General features: G+C 38.4%; 1 protein-coding gene across 1 annotated transcript in view; it reads right to left on the bottom strand.

The window, feature by feature from the left end:
* LOC117385377 (retinal-specific phospholipid-transporting ATPase ABCA4-like) overlaps positions 1-20425 on the bottom strand; it is a 76221-nt gene that overhangs the window by 22758 nt on the left and 33038 nt on the right. The window contains 18 exon segments of the mRNA XM_055228671.1: positions 894-926; positions 1007-1288; positions 2013-2111; positions 2202-2326; positions 3472-3626; positions 4618-4674; positions 5705-5759; positions 7227-7432; positions 9878-9983; positions 10854-11035; positions 11833-11970; positions 12237-12376; positions 13602-13733; positions 14356-14533; positions 15233-15436; positions 17058-17150; positions 18150-18354; positions 19324-19545. Coding sequence (XP_055084646.1) covers positions 894-926; positions 1007-1288; positions 2013-2111; positions 2202-2326; positions 3472-3626; positions 4618-4674; positions 5705-5759; positions 7227-7432; positions 9878-9983; positions 10854-11035; positions 11833-11970; positions 12237-12376; positions 13602-13733; positions 14356-14533; positions 15233-15436; positions 17058-17150; positions 18150-18354; positions 19324-19545 — 2612 coding nt within the window.

Genomic DNA, 20425 nt, shown 5'->3' with positions numbered 1-20425 from the left:
TGTTGCATATAACAGGAAGCAGGATATAGCCTGTGAATATAGAAATTGTAGTAGTAGTGTTAGTATTTGATTAGTATTTGAAGCAGCAGTAGTAGTAGTAGTAGTAGTAGTAGGAGTAGTAGTAGTAGTAGTAGTAGTAGTAGTAGTAGTAGTAGTAGTAATAGTGTCCCAAAAAGAAAACTGCTTGCCTGCACATAGGGAGCATAAACACTCAGCCCTGCCCACTCATTTGCGTTTAATTGACACAGAAACGTGGAAACAAAAACACCCCGGGGCAGCCTCTCACTTGTGTGGACACCATTGTCAGCATAAAAAAACATAAAAGAATGCAGATTCCTCAAATTTAAGTGAAATGAAGTTCCTTGTATTAAATTTACCAATGTCACAGAGCAATCCACAAACAGGTCTCAAATGGCAAACAGCTGGAAATGTCCTCCCATTCCAGTATTTATTCTTGTATTTATTTTCCAATTATGTCATTTTTAGTCTGGATCTAACACACCTGTTGTTTACAGTTTGTTAGCTAGGTCTATTGAGCTACCGGTACATTGAAAAAAAACCAAAAAAAAAACCCCAACAAACCCAAAAAGAAACCTTAAGTAATTTTTTTCTTTTACTACTCATTTGCAAAAACAGATGCATGTCATTTAAAAAAGTAACTGGAGGCTTGCATTTTAGTCTTGTGTGTAGTATAGTTTTGTATAGTGTTTTCAAAAATCCAATTACTATTCCATGCTTCCTTGGAGAAAAAAATCATTTGATATTCATTTATAATATCTGTAGAAGATAGATCATTTTTCAGAATGGAGATCAACCTACATCTCAATCTATTACTTATTGCTATGTTCATGTTGACTTTTGAAAAGGTAAGAAAAGTGTTAAATTGGAATTACCTTTGCTCATTGACCCAATATTTGCTTTTCAGGCTGTACAGAAAAACAGAAAAAGTTTGTAAACAAGATTCTTAGCATAAACCGTTCTTGCTTCCATCACAGAGACCTCCCACCTGGTCCTGATGAGGCTGGGGTAGGTTTTGACCAGATAATCAGATATATTCCTCTCTGTGAGATCCAACATGGTGTCCCCGCTTCGCTCCTGACGCTGTTTTGGGGGTGGTCCTCCTGCTCCGAGGGGACACACGGGCATCATAGTCAAACGCCTGGTACTGCTGCACTCACAGGAGGGGGAGGGGTCCAAAGTCGACCAATTAGAGCTCTCAAAAACAGTGGCAAGTTCCGGGGAGATGTCTGGGTACACCCACTCTGAAGTATCGTTACTACAGGGCATTCTGTGAGGAGACAGCAGACAAGGACAGTTAGAAAGATTCAGTGTGCATTAGGATTGTCAAAAGTATCAAAAATCAGATACAAAATGATACTAAAACTCATTTGAGCAGGTATTGATTCTAAAAAAATCACATTCACAGGACAGAAATGAATCTTGAATAGCTTTAGAATGATCTAGCGCTGCATCAGAACAAGTACTATGATTAAATGTTGAAATAAAGAAAGAGTGTTTTTTATTATCATCATGGTATCAGAATTGGTATTGAGTATCAAGTTTATTCCTTAGTATTAAAATAGTTTGACATTTTAGTATCGTGAAAACACTAATATGCATTATTCAGGCTTCTTAACTAAATTTTAAATAATGAACTGCCATGAAGGAAATTAAAATGTACATGGGTTAAGTTGTGTGCATACAAAACAATAGCAAATATCAATATATCGATATTGACTGAGGTATCAAAAACTATTGAGTCTCCAGCAAAAATATCAGTACCGGTCCTTGAAATTTCTCCAAAAAATTGCATTTCTTTTTTTTTTTTTATCTAATTTGAATAATTTTGAAATAAATTGTTGATATTTTAGTTTATCTGCGCATATATATTTCATTTTTAGATCATTTCAAACCGGTGTGGAATGAAAAAAATATTTGCCATAGTATTATTTGGTATCAAGGAAAATATAAACAAAGGCAGTCTCAACTCAACAGTTAACATAGAGTCTTACCCGAGTGGTTCTCCCTCCATACAGCGAGTACCCAGTCCTGGAGGATTCAACAGGCGCTCAGTGAACCGCTTCATCCTCAGGTCATGGGGCTGCTCATTACTAAAGAAAACATACATATATTGCTCAAGTAAATAATCAAATCATTAATTTTAGTATTTTAATGTACCGGTATTCATTCTAACTTTTTACCTGACAAAAGTAAACTGTGATCCGTACATCCAGGGGCTCAGAGTGAGAGCAGGGTACTCTCCAAAAGGTGGGACAATCGTGGTGAAGATTAAGGCTATCAGGACAAAACTGGCAGGAAGTACAATCTAAAATGGAACATAAACAGATAAACATGAATGTAGCTAAAATAAAACATACATGACCATTCACAGTGACAGTGGCTCTCTCTTTTCTGCATCACTCGAGAAAAATCAAAAACCTAAAACACAATTCTGCCCACGCCAGCCCATCTTTCCCACAATCAGGGAATAATTTAGATCCATAAAATGTTTCTTTTATTGACAACCTTGAATTCAATCTAGTGATTGGAATTTTGTAGCCAACTTAATCAACTTTACTTCCGATTTTTGTGTTCCAGAGCAAATGTTTTATACAATGGAATAGATTACAGTCCATCTTTAATATGCTTTTAAAAAACAGAAACAGAATTATATTTTTGGAGCCTTATTTTTGCTTTTGAGCTCAACAGTCTCACCCGCTTCTGAAGCCCACTGTTGTTTCCGGAAGTAAATTTCACATTCATTTTTCCCATAGTTTTTTTTTTTTTTAATCTACTATTAAGCTTTTAAAGGTACACTGTTAACTAATGTCCAACACAGTTGTTGTAAGTCCAGAAAACACATTTAAATCTTAAAATTTGGTGAAATGTTTTTATAACTTTGTGTCTTATGGTCATTAGTCACGACATAGCTCGACCCCAAGTAGCTTTTAAACTTTTTTTCACAATGTCTATAGGAAAAAATTTATAGGAAATTGACTTATTAACCTAATGGTGGGTGCTCAATGTTAAGGTCCATGTCAAATATTTAAAGTGGGACTTAACACCTAAACTCCACCCACAACCACGTTTTCAAAGAGAGCTGCCAAACTCGGTCGTGCCTGTAGACTAAAGTGACGGAGGGAGGACGGGTGGAGTCTGGACATATGAGAAACAGTGTGATTGGTCTAACAGGTCCCCCGACTTCAAACTCCACCCCTGCAGCCAGGTTTTTGCAATCAGAAACACCGGGCTGTAATCAGGACAGTCTTGTGTGATGTCACCAACTATTGGAAATTGCAGAGGCCACTGAAGGCAGCACACATAAATTTCCAGAAAGCTCCAAAATTACCTAGTTTCCACTAAAGTTGCACTATTAAAACACCATGTACACAGTTATTAGAAAAAAGCTGGATTGAGCATTTAGTTCCACTTTAATAATTGTTATAATGTGACTTGTTGTGTGTGTAGTACCTGTGCGAGGAAATCCTTGGTGCTGCGTGTGGCGTGGTGAAACCTCTTTATGATCAGAGCACAGAACTGTTTGAGGATGAGCCTGGAACCTTTCACCTGTCTGGAGCCTTTCCCTGCACTGCTGCCTCCCGCCCCACTGGTGGCGCCGTTGTGCTCTGTGGAGAAAAAAAGAAAAACATAAGACCAATAATAATGAACTATGATGATGTAACAGCAGTGTAGTGGCATGGGAAAGTCAGCAAGCAGCAGTAAGTTAGTAGATAGAATAAAAGTCATATTAAGTATTGAAACATTGAATTAAGTTTTCAGGACTAAATGTTGAGTTAATACCATAGACTGTATATATAAATGGACATCGCTAACCCGCAAGCCGCCGCGTTGCAAATAGGAAATGATGCCATTGACTCCAATTCACTTTCTATTCAGAAACTGTCGCCCCTCTCTCCCTAACTGCTGCTGTCAGGCTCATCATTTTGGTCTTAAAATGTTCATATTAACCCGCTCTACATGATCCTGATATTTTTATTTTATTTATCAAGATATGAACATTAATAACAGACAAAATCAAGCGCCTTCTTTCCCCAAGGTTGCTGGGGAGGCTAGCGTTAGCAACAGGTTTACAGCGTTGTTAAGCGCCCCCTACCTGCTAAACCAGGGGTGTGGGCGGGAAGGGGCGTTACCTACAACAGCCTCGCTCCGGATTGGCTCTGTAGTTCATACATGTTATTCAAGTCAACTATGCATTTTAGAGCAACAAAAAAGCTACACAGTTCTTATTATAAGAGTAAGCAAGAAAAACGTAATGCCATTTGTCTAAAAACTGGACAAAAGGCTAGTTTATGCATATAAGTCAGATCTGCTCAAGAGCATTTTGTGCAATAAAAATCAAACATACTGTGCATTGTTCTAGCAAATCAATAACAGTTAGAAATACAGGTATGATGCAAACATACATGCACAAAACTACATCTTACTCTTAAATGTTACTTGTTAAATGTATGCGTTAAAGCCACTATTCAGAAGTACTAGTACAACCAGCAGTAATTGCAGTACGCCCCCTATGGATGTATGACTGTAGGATAATCCCACAGTAAAGCATACAGCTCTATATTAGAAAGCCTATAAAGCCTCCACTACTTTTCTGACCTTCATTTTCTGAGGCCGTTCTGCTGCTGCTTTTCCTGTGCTGTAACATCCACTGCTCTAAAGGGAACACACATCACAAATACACAAATAATTCACATCAACTACCAGGGATTTCATTATGACCATGTTTTAATTAACTTTAAAGGTGCATTATATAATTTTCTCTTGTGGAGGGGTTGTCTGCCACTTGCTTTTCTGCCGTCTCCATGGAGAAGTTATCGCTTTACCTGGAATGTTCTAAAGTATGGGGTTAAACTACTAATCTGTCTCCATGGAGGCGAGCAGATGAAGCCACCAGGCCAAGGTACCGGTCAGATCAGTGGAGAGGTAAAGATATTAAGAATGCATGTTTTTAAGATTAATTGAAGCAATATGAAAAACACTTGTAAATGAATAATAGAAAGGTAGATAAGACTGATACTTTGCATTCATCAGCATTCTCTGGGGGGGGGGGGGGGGGGGGGGGGGGGGGGGGGGGGGCTGAAGCTAACTGGAGGCAATGCTCTGTCTGAAGCTCTGTTGCTCAAGCTAGTCACAAGCTAGCTACCATTAGCCGACACTCTCACCTTTTTGTTGAAAACACCTAAATAGGACCATGAACGTTGGTATTAATCGAATTTGTTTTCATAATTTTAAGACTATGTTGCTACTTATTAAGCAGTGTTTGCTTATTGCACATTGTGTCACCATGGGAACAGCTGAACATTCCACCATAGACATACATGCAAAACTCAGAGCGTGATGTAACTGCAAAGTATCAATTGTATAACCTTCCAGGAAAAGCTATAACATCTCCATGGAGCCAAGCCACCACAAAATTTACATAGTGCACTTTTAAAATGTGACAAGACAGTTATAGGTACCGGTAGATACTTTGTTGTCTTTTCTTGGATATCCTTAAGCAGGTCAAGTAGTAACAATTGTATGCCTGAGTAATGTGTATACAGCATTATGTAAGTTAGTGCATAAGTATTCAACAAGACTCAGAGGGAATATGTACAGGATTCTATATCGAGATCAGTGTAAAAACAGGTCACAGCGCTGAGTCCAGAGGAAAAGGTCGTGTGCTACATCACTGTGTATTTACCTGCAGTGGTGGCATTATTCACCGCCTCTCCGTCTGCAGTGACCTTTATGAAAATCTGAGGAGAAATGAACAAGCTCTGAAACACTCACAAGTCCTGGTGCACTCAATACATGATGAAAAACTGGGACTGCTGCCATAACGGTTAACAAATTAAAATAAACTATTATGAACAGTGAAAAATCCTCAAAATGTCACGTATAACAGGAAGCTGAGATCCATGAATATACTGCATTTATCTACATTACAAATAGGCTATTAATGACATTTTTACTCCAACATATTTTGTAAAATTGTTCAAGTAAAGGTTGCAGTTGGCACCTCATAGTACCAGTAAAAATATATGAGAAACAGAACTTCTGCTACTGCTCATTCTTATTACTGCTTGTTCAATGACTTTTTAAAAAATCTATCAATTTACGATTTTAATTAAGCATTACAATAGTGTTCAGATTAGGGATTCACATTTTAAATTCAAGGTTTAGTAACATTTAAAAGAAGACATGGTATATATAGTGTTTGTAGCAGTTTAAACTACAGCTTTATTTGGTTTTGAACATAAAAAGAACTGAATATTTTTGCCATACCTGGATACCAATGATCCCAGTCAGTTACCTGGATGGGAGAGCACTGGGAATAGCAGTTGTCACAGTGAGGTGGCAATGGCTCTAGTCTCGTGGAAACTGTTGTTGTATGTATGGAGTAAATAAATATTGCAATGTAAAGTGCTTTGGGTCTTGGTTGGGAAAGGCTCTATATAAATCCAATGCATTGTACACTGCCTGGCCAAAAAAAAAAAGTCTCCACCAAAAACAAAGGTCACACACTCTAATATTTCGTTGGACCGCCTTTAGCTTTGATTACGGCACACATTCGCTGTGGCGTTGTTTCGATAAGCTTCTACAATGTCACAAGATTTATTTCCATCCAATTTTTCACCAAGATCTTGCATTGATGATTGTCGAGTCTGACCACTGCACAAAGCCTTCTCCAGCACATCCCAAAGATTCTCAATGGAGTTAAGATCTGGACTCTGTGGTGGACAATCCATGTGTGAAAATGATGTCTCATGCTCCCTGAACCACTCTTTCACAATCTGAGCCCGACGAATCCTGGCATTGTCATCTTGGAACATGTCCGTGCCATCAGGGAAGAGAAAATCCATTGATGGAATAACCTGGTCATTCAGTATATTCAGGTGTCAGCTGACCTCATTCTTTGAACACAAACTGTTGCTGAACCTAGACCTGACCAACTGCAGCAACTTCAACCTATTTGCTTAGTTAAATCCAGGTGGTGACTTTTTTTTTGGCCAGGCAGTGTAATTTATTCTTATATTAACAATAATTTCCGAAATGCCACCATTCACGTAATTTCTTGGATTTTCTTGTAATTAATATGGCAACCCTAGAAGGTCAACAGCAACACAGTGAAGGGAAGGCATAGCACCCATCAAGAAGAGGCAAAGGCTAACCACTCTGCCAGTGTGCCCCAATTACAAGAGTATCATTGACTCTATCCTTACCTCCTCTAGTGAAGTGTCAGAGATGCCGAAGCTGCTGAGGCCCATATCCCCCAGAGTCTCCTCCAGCTCTCTGAACAGGCTGGCGTAGGCGCGGTGCTTGAAGTTTTTATTGGGCAAAAGGTATGTCAGCTCCTGTCCGATGGTCTCTATGAGCTTAGCCTCTGGGACGTGGTGGTGGATCAGACTGGTGATGGTCTCAATGTCTCCTGCGAACAAGATCCAAGAGTATGAACTAGGGCAGTGGTGGATGAAGTACTCCATTTTGTTACTTAAGTAAAAATACAGTACAGAGGTAAAAAGTTACTCAATTAAAAGTAAAAGTATCACATGAAAAAATCTACTTAGTAAAATGAGTAAAAAGTAAAAGTATTTTGCACATGTGTTGTTAATTTGTTAAAGTGTCAAATGTAGTGATATTGATTCAAATACATATTCAAATAGATACCGGTACATATTTTGGTCAACAGTAGTTATACAAATCAGCTTCTTTTTTTTGATGAATTTTACATACAGTACTTTACCACTTTTACTTTTAATTTCCACCACTGGAAGTAGGGGAGTAGTCCTTTAATCATTTAGACCAAACTTTGTATTAGTCAGTTGGTTATTTCATCACATTGTGAGGATTTATATGAACAACAGCAGACATGAAAACAATATGGAGTGAACTGGAGTGTTAGTGGTGTCTGGATACTTCACTGATGATGCCTTTTCACTTATGATGCTGTTCTCTTAAATGGGGTATTATGCAAAATACTTTTTGTGGAGCTTTCTACTGTTGTAACGATGTTCTCTCTTCAAAAAGATCCCTGAAGTTTGAATAATTTTGCAACCACTCCCAGGCCCTATTCAAACCTTCCTTATGGTTAGCGGTAAGATTCTGTCCAATGCTCAGTCCACAAGCCTATGTCATCCATGCTCTCACATGACAATTCTCCATAAATATACAAAAGAAGGATAGAAAACCCATGACAAAAACGTACACAACAACTTGACAAACCTGATGGTAGGAGGGACTCAGAGCATCAAAATACAAATGTGAATTTATAAAACATTTTAATGTCCAAGTTAGCAGCTCTATTTGAAATGTGGTTTATAATGTTATTACTACTGGGCACTTTTGCCTTAGTTACTCCTACAACACAATTTAGACATCTTCCTTCAAAATGTTTTCAGTTATACCAAAAAATGCCTCCCAAAACTTACCTGCGAAATATCCACTTTTACTCAATTTCAATTTTCTTGCTTTCCGCCTTTTGAGGACCTTAAGATCAAGGTTATGTAAGGACAAAGCTGTGACTGCATCATGGGTTGAAAGTTAAATTTTAAACAAAGTCCTCGAGCAGAACTAAGAGGGAAAGTCTTGGGTCAATACGGCTCTAACCGATAAATGTTAACAAATCTGTCTGTGTTTTGAGTTGGATTGAAAGGACATGAATTTTAATGGGACGTTAGCACACTTGAACTGCGATAAGGACGTACTGGACATTAAAGAAAGGTTGTTTGAGTCGTGTCTAGAAGCGCACAAGTAGACATAGGTACCCACACCAAGAAAGGAAATACAGGTTATGTGTTTAAGGAAGAAAATTATCCTTGAGGCAATATATATAGTATCAAGGTCTTGACAATGTAGTATACTTTTGTGCTGACTATTGCTATCGTGGCAACTCCTTTTAAAAGTTATTAACAATTTGCAATCCATCATGGTACCTCAAGACATTTCAACTCCCATCCAGAAGCCATTTTCAATTGATGCTACAGGTTTTAGACCATAGGCTGTATATATAAGTGGAGCATTGGAAGGGAGGAATTGGTGCACTTCCGACTCCACTGACTTCCTTTCACTTTACATTGGAAAACTGTCACCCCTCTTTCCATAACTGCTGCTGTCAGGCCTGTCATTTTGGTGTTAAAATGTTCATATTGACCCGCTCTACATGATCCTGGTATTTATTTTGCTGTCGTGTCCATAACTCAATGTGCCTTTTCCCTGATTAACCACTCCAGACTGGCTCTTTGGTTACTCTGATACTCATGGTCAGAATTCCTAATGCACAAATTTGCCCCTATAACTGTTATCCTTCATTTCACTGGAGCCAAACGCTATGGGTGACGTCACACTCTCTTAGTCTACTTCTTTATACAGTCTATGTTTGAGACACAAGGATTTATACTAGTCTGAGTTAACTAAGTCCACCCCTAAAGGGAGGAGTTTTGAAGTGCCCTGTCCTTGTTTAATAGCTAACATCATTATGGGTCATTATGCCTCTATAGTGTATTGGCTGTCTCACCTTCAGCATTGCTAAGTACCTGATTAGCATTCGACTGGTTGTTGTGCTCTTATTCCATGAGCTGAGAGCACTTCTGTAAATAGCTGGTAGATTAAAACTCAGTCCACCATTTCTGTTCAAAAACATATTCTCTTTCTTTACAAAAAAGGCTTCCTCCATCCCCCTTGCAAATCAATTTTCTCCCTGCTTCGTTAACTCAGAGTAAGATAAATCCTAGTGCCTCAAGCCACTGTCATTAAATTGAACATGGCCTCTGGATGGGAGCTGAAACGTCTTGATTGCAGCAGTGTCCAGATCACTAACATCTGTAAAAGTGATTATCCAAATTAAATGGAAAAGTTTCTTCGTGTTTCCGTGTACCTTCCATGACCCTGTCTTGGTGCTGGGACAGATTCTGGGACTGTTCCTTATAGGCCGTACAGATGGAGCAGCCACAGGAGCAATCAGAGGTGCAGTCACACTCATTCTGAAAATATACACACATTATAATTACATATTGTACATAAACATATATCATTTTATAATTTGTAATCTCCTGAATTTATAAGTATTCAGAATCATTTTGGTACATGTATTTACTTTCCAACACTGCCCATATACTGTACATACCCAGAATCACTGATTGTACATAATAATAATACTGTATTTTATTAAATTCAATATAATACAGTGGTGGAACATAACAAAGTAAAAGTAGTAAACAGTACTTAAAAAGTTAAAAAAGTAAAAAAAAAAAAAAAAAAAGTTATCTGTACTTTACTTCAGTAGATTTTAAAGTGGATACTTTTTAATTTTACTTCAGATTTGAGCAGGAATGAAAAGTATTTTTTATTATAGTTTGAGACCTTTTGAAAAGGCTCATGCTCAAAGTTCATAATTTGAGCAAAAAAAAAAAAATACACACAGAAAAACACCAAGGAAAAAAAGGAGTAGATCTCATATGTGCAAAATACTTTTAATACATTTTAAAACAGGTATTTTACTTTTACTTAAGTAGATTTTTTTCATGTGATACTTTTACTTTTACTTAAGTATTTTTATTTCGGTAACAAAACTGAATGCTTCTTCCACCACTGATGCAAGATCTTAATTTCATCTATAGCAAAGTATATCCTGGTGCTTAAACATCTTAATTTTGAATATGCCTTGAAACCTGGTTTAACCTGAATTTATCATGTAAGTACTACTAATAAATGTTTCATAAAGCTGTACAGGCTGGGGCAGGTACAGGAGGAGTCAGAGCTGCAGCCAGACTCATTCTGAAATATTATAATTATACATTTTACATGACCCTATAATTGTTCATTTGTTATCTCCCACATTTAGGCTGCAGTACCTCTCTCCGCCTCAGGTCCTTCATGCGGCGCACTAGAGTGAGGTAGAAGCCCAGTCCGAAGCAGTTCTTGAGAAAGAGAGGGGAGCCGCAGCAGTGGAGCCGTCCCTGAGAGATGATGGCGATTCTGTCACTGAGCAGATCAGCCTCGTCCATGTGGTGAGTGGACAGGATCACAGTACGGCCTGGAGACGTATATATACTCACGGTTATACAGAAGCAACAATACAATACAATACAGCATTTGTAGACACAACTGCCCTAGGTCACACTGATGGAAGAGAGGCTGCCACCACCAATCATTCACACACACCACTTTCATATTGTGAAGTGTCTTGGAATCGATCTGACCTTCAGGTTGGGGGACCACTGCTCTAACCACTGAGCCAACTGCCAACCCTGGGCTGCCCCCCCCCCCCCCCCCCCCCCAAAAAAAAAAAAAACAACTATTCTAAATGTACAATATTGTTAAAAATCATGAGCTGAAAGAAATAAACAGCAGAATGAAACACTTTAGTAGTTAGTTTGTATCTATAATGACTCATAGAAGTTATGTTTATTCAACCCTCTACAGCTCAAATCTTATCACAGTGCAGAGAAATAACAATAAAACGAAACACCAGTATGGACCACCAACAATTATTATTCCATATATTATTCATTGAACAATAAGTCTATACACTATTTATCATGACAAGCCTAGTCAATAATCATCATGAGTACTTTTTTTTTGTACTACTTATCCTATTTTAGGGTTTTTGTGTCATTTGTGGCATCATTTAGTTTCAGTATTCGTTAATCGTTCATATATTTTCTTCAGCAATACAACACACTTCAAAATGTGTTTTTGTCCCACGCCTAGGTGCAAGATATTTCAGCATTTATTGTTGCATTATTGCTATTTATCAAAGGAACAATATAGTTTTGTCAATTATGTAAATAAAAATAAGTTTACATATTTGTCTAGATATTTTGTATTTACCTGTCCGGTACTTGAGTAACAGATCCCAAATGGACCTCCTTGAATACGGGTCCACTCCTGATGTGGGTTCATCCAAAATCACGACCTTTGACCCTCCGACAAACGCCATGGCAACAGACAGCTTCCTCTGCATCCCACCTGCACCCAACCATTAAAGCAATTCATTCACTAAGATGCAAACTTTTCCCATAATGTTGTAAATGTGCTAAAAATTTCAGTTTGGGTCTATTATTACAATTTTTATCTTTTTATTTTATTTAACCAGGTAAGTCCAGGTGAATACATTTTCCTCCCTTTTCTAGGCCATATCTTCGGCCTGGAACTATGTCAGTAGTATTGAATTATATAAAGTAAACACAATTCACAAATAATAGTAAAATGTTATACTGAGAGCAGAGTCATACCAGACAGATTCTGGGCTTCATCGTGTCTCTTGTGCGGCAGACCCAGGTCCAGCAGCATGTCCTCCACCTCCTGCTCTGCCTCAGCCTGAGAGCGACCTTTTATCAGAGAGTAGAACAAGATGTGCTCTTCCACCGTCAGGCTGAAAACACATGAACAATTAGCAACTCAAATTATACAACTGGGATTTTTTTTTTTTTTTTCAAAACAAGGTCAGCTGCATACAGTATTAGTGTACACTAAGGTCAAAAGAATTAAAAATAACATACTAATCAAAACTAGTAACTAGTAACCTATTGAAACTAGATACTCATTTGATCATGTATATTTATTTATTTCTAAAGTACTATTATTTAATGTTGAAAATTGCATTCTATTGTCTTAAGAATTGATTTTTTTTATCATGTTATTGTAATACAATCAATATTGTCATGTCTATTCCCTAGTATTGAGTTTGAAATTTTTGTATCGTGACAACATTTTTCTAAATCCCGAGTCCCCAGTCTTGCAGTGAATGTTCTGGATCCTGAACCAAATACTCTGGCACATTATTCACATCCACTTTTTAAAGTAAAGCAGGGTAGACCACTCATCCCAAAGCGTAATATAGGATTGTTAAGTGTGATATCACTTCTGGGTCCAAGACACGTCATGGGCTGATTGAAAATAATGTTTATAATTTCCTCGATTTTTTAGCAACAACACTTCTCATGTTAAAAATGGCTTGCAGCACTTTAACGCTAACAAGGTTTTAAAAGTGACAGAAAATGTTTGAAGTTAGTGAGATATACACAATGGCAATCTTATGTTATGCCAAATTATTGCCACATTGTTTACATATTTGATACAGTGGTTTAACATACAAGTAATCATCTCTTATTTGATGAATAAGGAACAAAAACAAAGCTAGAAATTAACTGTGAAGTTGCTGGTTGGACCCAGAAGTGAAATCATCACTTAAAAATCCCATAATGTTTGTGATTTATAAAAGGTTAGATGAATACAGCGTGTAGTAGTCTGATTTTTGTCACAAAGTTCTGCTTTTACAATACACTTTATTATGAATTTATAAGAAAAATGTATGGCAATTCAACTTTAAATAAAAAATAGAATAAAATATCATTTTACATAGGCAGATACAAGAGTAGAGTTTGACAAGTATTCTGGCTGCAACTTTCGGCAACAAAATTGATTGCATGCACAAAATCTATACCACCTTTAGTTGGGAACATCCTAACCTTTAGCAGCTCATTTCAAAAGCAAATATAGGCTACGAGTAAACAAATCTATGTGTTTTGAAGTCACCTCTGTCTCGATGTGTAAAATCTATAACACCCGATCTGAATAGTGTTGTTGTTGTGGCTTACTGTTTGAAGAGGATGTTGTACTGTGGACACATCCCCAGAGAGTTACGGATCAGGTCTATGTCAGTGCGGATGTCTCTGCCGTTGATGAAGGCAGTGCCAGAGGTGGGAGGGAATAGGCCAGTCAGGATCGAACTGGAAAACAGAGAGTAAATAAAGAAGCACAGTGTTCAGATCAGAGCTTTTCAGAACTTTCAGAAACCAGAGCAGAGTTTTCCATCAGGGTAAAGCTAACAACCATAGACTAGCATGCTAAACACTCACTTCCTGATTCTTGGCAATAAAACACGTTATAATTGCAGAAAGAAGACTTATTTTGACCATTAGAGCTGCTTATACAATATATCTGTGCTGGGGTAAGACACATTTGGCTAAACGATATGAGAAAAATGGGTACTGGCTAAAACTAATAATTAAACTAAAAATAAAAAGTCACAATTAGCCAATGGTGTAGTTATTCAGTTAATAATAATAATGGCATCTGCAGATAACTAACTTCCCCTTGTGGTCTCACTGTGTAAAAAAAAAATCTGAATTTTAGACCTAGGTAAAATCATTGTTCGTGTCATATTGTTGTTCTCTCAGATTTAAATGCCCCTTAAATCTAACGAAACTGTAACAAAAATGTTCCAAAATTGTTCAGCTGTTCTTTAAATATGTAGGTAGTAGGTAGTTTAAAAAAAAAAAAGGCACCCGATGCATCACTGTCTTTTCAATAAGTGTCAGCATGAATACTGTAAACACAATAGCGTCTTACAGTGTGGTTGTTTTCCCTGCTCCGTTGTGTCCGAGGAAAGAGGTGATCTGTCCCTCGTAGAAGTTGATGTTGAGGTGGTTAACTGCAGGACGAGAGCTGCCGTCGAAAACCTTCACCAAATCCTGGATCTGCACCCCCATCACGGGACCAACCGGGTCGGACTCAAAGAACAGCTGACCTGAAGAGAAAGCAGCTATATTTATCTACAATATATCAAAAATAAATAAGGGTGCAAAATGTTGTCTCGGTCACATTTTTATATGACACTTTTCTAACTTCAAGGGCTCTTCACATCAAGGAACCACTCACCTATTCACATACACAGTCATACACGTTTTTTATCTAATTTTATCTTGCTCAGTGTCCTTGGGTGTTTTGAAAGGCGCTTATAAATAAAATGCATTATTATTATTATTATTATTATTACATGTACAGAGACACTGGGGGCGAGGTGGGTTGAGTGTCTTGCTCAAGGACCCATTCAAACCTTCGTAGACAAACACTCTATCAACTGAGCTTTTGTTACCCCAATGTGTGGATCCAGGTGTTCCCCACTTTAGCTATGACTCTATTTGAAATGTGGTTTTGAGGAGAGTTTAGGAGTTGAGTCCCACTTTAATTTAAATGGCCACATACAACTATGATTAACTGAGCGCTGTTACACCAGAATTTTAGACTACTTTGAATGTAACTATGTCAGTCACATTCACCTTAAAATGACTAAGCTGAATATTGTTAATTATAAGAATTTTGAGTTCTCAAAAAATTACTTTTGGAAAGGCATGCAAAAGAGAAAGAGTAGCAGTACCAAGAACACCTCATTATCTGTCTGTCTGTTGTCTATCTATCTACCCATCTATTTCCTGTTGTGTATTACCTTCATTGTTGGACTCTGGGACCTCCTCCATGTGTGGGCTGTCCTCTTGTTGCCTCAGTACCTCTCTCTCTCTCGTGATCCTGTCTCGTTTGTGTTGGTGTTTACAGGTTTTTCGGCTGCCTGATCCATTACAGTTGGACATATCTGGAATGTCTGCGCTTTCTGTGTCTTTATCTGCACGATTGGGCTCCGGCCTTTCAACATCTGGAGGGGAAAAGCACAACATACAATCAGACATAACTTTATTTATGCAAAAAATACATTTCTTGGTCACAATGCCTCAGATTTATGATAAGTAACTTGTGTAATTAATAATTTACTGTCTCTTATGGCTTTTGCATTTAAATGGTTAACTAAATACATCCTCATGTATTTTATATGAAGTAACACTTCTTGTATTGTTGATCATAAAGGATACTTTATAGGGTTGTCAAAAGTATCAAAGCTATTGTTTACAGTTTGTGTATGTAGGCTAGGTCTATTGAGTTAAACTAAGTGTACACTGAGCCTGAGACATATTTACCATGTTCATTCAACTCTTAATGGGTGCTTTCATGCCTATTGGCATCCAGGCTAGCTCTATTATCCCCTTTGTTTCCTTTGTTTGCTTTGGGTCCGAGGGTGGAGTTATAGATGGGGGGAAAGATGATTTTCTAAGACCGCCATTCCTGTTCTTAACAAAAATAGTTTATTTAACTCCCCTCTCAAACTATTTCTTTTCTCTGGCTAAGATCTATACCTCACTATCTTCAAAGGTTAGAGCTTTGAGATGGAGATGCACGGCAAACTGAGGAGCTCTCGCGACGCTGTTGGTACCTTCTCTTATGGAGTGGAAGTTTATTTTCTTCAATGTAACGCTCAGTGGACTCTTCACTACCCTGAATGAAGTAGACCACATTGCTTTGTTTCAAATAGTTCCATGTATAAGTTAGCTATAATAGGAGAGACCGGTGAGCCCATGGCACAACTGTGGATTTGCCTGTAGAATTTTCCTCTAAACTGGAAATATGTGGTATTTAAACAAATTTCCAGCAACTTGAAGATTTGGTGAGGTGACAGTTTAGCTCTCTCTTTAAGCTTAGTATTCTGCAGTAGCCTCCTCTTTGCTGCCTTTACCACTACTGATGTGGGGATACAAGTAAAGAGAGAGGTCACATCAAATAAAATCGTCTCATCTGAATCAAATTGGAGATGTTTGACTTTGCTCACAAATTCTGCTATGTTCTCAATATGGTCCTCCGTGTTGCCCACCAGAGGAGCCAGGATGGTCTTCAGATGTTTGGCTGCATTGTATTTGATGGAGTCTGTGCTACACACAATGGGTCTGAGGGGTACTCCCTTTTTGTGGATTTTTGTGAGGCCATAAATGCAAGGAATGGAGTTACCAGGATAAATTCTGTAATACAGCCCCCGCGACCCGGCTCCGGATAAGCGGAAGAAAATGGATGGATGGATACTTTTGACAATCTTAATTTGTGGTGGCATACTGCTCAAACTTCACTCAAAAACTGAAAACATCTCCTCCTTTTAAAGTGTTGATAAAAACGGCTCATTTTGTATGCTAGTCACATTACATCTATAGTGAATGCTTGCATTACCCTTGGGAGGCCATTTTGCTGCATGGCCTTGTCTTGTACATATGTTATATCGACCTTTGCAGCAAACTACATGGGAAATAGATGCCCCAGAGGAGACCAATTAGTATTGAACCATAGCACAAGGTTATACAGTATTTCTCCCACTCATGATTTCAGCCTGTAATTTGCAGTGGAGATAGTCACAGATTAGCAGAGGGCATTTAAGGACATTAATGCACTGTTACTACCTTGATGGGGTGATTCACTGTGTGATGGGGCAGGTCTGGACCAATAAGAAGGCTGCAGTGGGAAGTAGAATGGTCGGCTGATGCCATATTGTCCTATAGGAGAGAAATTTTACATTAAAACGAGATATTTTAACTGGCAGATGAAAAAATAACTTAGAACAGATGAATAAAAACGTTTTTGCATCCATTTCATTCGATGTAAAAATGCACAAACTGTAAGTTTGTTTTAGACTTTGTTTAGACCGGGTTCAGATCTGGTTTACTTCTGTTTTAGACCTGGTTTAGTCCTTGTTTAGACCTGGTTTACTCATGTTTTAGACCTTGTTTAGACTTGGTTTAGTTCTGGTTTAGACCTATTTTTGTCCTAGCTAAGAACTGGTTTTAGACCTTGTTTAGTCATGTTTTACACCTTGTTTACAATTGGTTTAGACATGTTTTAGGCATTGTTTAGACCTGGTTTAGTTCTGGTTTAGACCTGGTTTTGTTCTAGCTCAGAACTGGTTCAGTCCTGTTTGAGACCATGTTTAGACCTTGTTTAGACCGAGTTTAGTCCTCTTTTAGACCTAGTTCAGACCTGGTTTTGTCCTAAGTAAGAACTAGTTTAGTCCTGGTTTCATTCAGATTTAGCCCTGGTTTAGTCCCATTTTAGACATGGTTTTATCCTAGTTTAGAACTGGTTTAGTCATATTTTAAGCCTGGTTTAGTCATGTTTTAGACCTTGTTAGTGATGTTTTAGACCTTGTTTAGACCTGGCTTAGTTCTGTTTCAGACCTGGTTTAATCCTAGCTTAGAATTGGTTTAGTCCTGGTTTAGTTCTGGTTTAGACCTGGTTTAGTTCTTTTTTAGAGATGGTTTAGATCTGTTTAAGACCTTGTTTAGTTATGTTTCAGGCCTTGTTTAGACCTAGTTTAGTTTTAGTTTTTTTTGTTAGTTTTTTAGACCTGGTGAAGTCCTGTTCACCTGGTTTAGACCTTGTCTCAACCAGGTTTAGTCCCATTTTAGACCTGATTTAGATTTGATAGACATATATAACAACGATATAGTGTCTTGCCTACATTGTGAGTATATAAAAATAGCATTACAAAGTCTTACCTGGAAATACATTGTCCAGATACCAGGCGAGGATGGCATAGAGGACAGCATCAAACATCATCATGAGGATTGAGGAGAGGAAGGAGAATGAGTCCTTTTCTAATGGACTGGTCTGGATGTTGTCCCACTGGAGACCCAGGCCCTGCTCCTCATACCGTGACAAGTACTCTGTCCCAAAACCAAACGCTACCGGAGACAACAAGCTCTGCAACAGCACACAGAAATACAAAGTTGATATTATTTCTCATCCTAGCGTTGTCATGATACTAAAATTTCAAACTCAATTTCCATACTAAAGAATTACTAGACTACTAGAATACTAGACTTGATACTGGTTCCAAAACTACATTGATAATTAAAAACACTCACTCACTAGACAATAGAATGATTTTCAACATTAAATCATGGTACTTTCTTTTATATATTATATATTATACAGTATATTACTATGTCTTATATCTGTGTAATACCTCAGTCGTCCTGGTAGGTCCATGGGTGTATATAAGTCTATACTTGCTCTGATACAGCTCAAGATCGTTCTACAGCTGTTCATAGAAGGTTCATTTCTGTCCTGTGAATGTAACTTTTTTGTATTGATACCTGCACAAATGAGTATCTAGTTTTGATACTAGTTTTAGTTAACCTTGCCAGAAAGATGAATTCTTGAGATTTTTCTGAGTTCACAAACTCTTGATAAGCCGTCTCGTTCAGCTCCTACTGAAGTGTTTGCATGTGATGGGTCCACTAGACTGACCAATCACAGAGCAGCCAAACAAACCAAAACAAACACTGCAATGCCAACAGACGTACTTCAGCCTGTCTCAGCGTCAATATGGACTATTTTGTTTGTGAAAAATGTGCAGAAGGGAAGCACTTTAACATTTGTGGACAGGGAAGATGCCTGTGCTTTTCTCCAACTAACAAAATTAAGAATTTTTGGCTTGTTCCACTGTCGTAACGGTTCCACCGATCAGCATGAAGTATTTGTTTTAACGTTACAATCATTTGCTCAGATTGCTTTCGGCAAGAGCCATTCCAGACTGATATGTAGAACTCAGTGGGCTACACATATCAATTTGGCGAGAGACAGGTTAAGTTTTAGGATCAATTAGGATTTTCAATACTTTTAACAACTCTATGTAGAGGACATATAAAAAGCCAGACTCTTCCATACCGCTGCCAGTTTGATGTTGCGGGTGATGCGGTCCTGCCAGGCGAGGCACAGCACATGGGGCAGGTACAAGGTGAAGTAGATGATACCACTGCAGGCCGCTGCCAGGTTCGCCTTATTAAAGAACACACTGAGGAGGAAGCACTGCATGATGGTCGCCACAGTGAAGGTCAACAGGAAGAAGAAGACCAGGAGAGGGTCACTGTAGTTCAACACTTTACCACCCTGAAACAAGACCATACAAATACAATATGAATACACATGGATTTGTGGATTGAAAATGGTCGTATAACCTACAATGCTATTTTCAAAGAATCAGATTTATATATTTTTTGGTTCGGTTTTGACCTAGCACAGGCATTTAAAGGAATTTCTGTTAATTCTTGAAGGAAGGTCATTTAGGGATTGACTGATAGATTGTGATACTTTCTTCTTATACCCGTAAAAACTAAATGGCATATGCTTTAAAGGTCCACTAGAGGGCACCATCAGACACCACAAAACGTTATAAAGAACACAATCAAAACTTTTAAACCGTCTCTTCTTGACTCTACACAGTGCATTCCCTCCCAGTTCTCTCTCTTTCTCTACCTCCCTCACATGCCCACCCCCCCTTTTACTACCTCACCCTCTCTCAACCCCCCTACTAGCTCATTCCCCCACTCTCTCTTGATAATCGCAGTTAGCAGAGTGGTGCTGACTGTCATCTTGGTAAAGCTGTCGATCATGTACCAGAGCACCCCACTGTCCACGCCCATCGCACTCTCTCTCCCCTCTCCCTCCTCTCTCACTCCCTCACTCTCTCCCCAGTCTCCCTCCCCTTCTCTCCCACTGCTCACAAGCTGTCTCTCCGTCTCCCTCCTCTCTCACACCCTCACTTTCTCACTCCTTCCCCCTTCCCTTTTTCCTAACTCTTCCCTCACTCTGTCTCCCTTCTCTCTCACTTCCTCTCTCTTTTATTCCCTCTCGCTCTCTCTCCCTGTCACCATTATAATCTACAGAACAGTGCTGGCAGCCATCACAGTAAAGCTGTTGATGAACCAGGTGTGCCAGAGCACCCCACTGTCCACGTTCATCTCTATCTCTGTCACCTCCCTACTCTCTC

This window comes from Periophthalmus magnuspinnatus, chromosome 17, assembly GCF_009829125.3.
Source record: "Periophthalmus magnuspinnatus isolate fPerMag1 chromosome 17, fPerMag1.2.pri, whole genome shotgun sequence".
In the NCBI taxonomy this organism is placed as follows: Eukaryota; Metazoa; Chordata; class Actinopteri; order Gobiiformes; family Gobiidae; genus Periophthalmus; species Periophthalmus magnuspinnatus.
The sequence above is the reverse complement of the archived record's forward strand: the minus strand, read 5'-3'. Positions and strand labels throughout refer to the sequence as shown.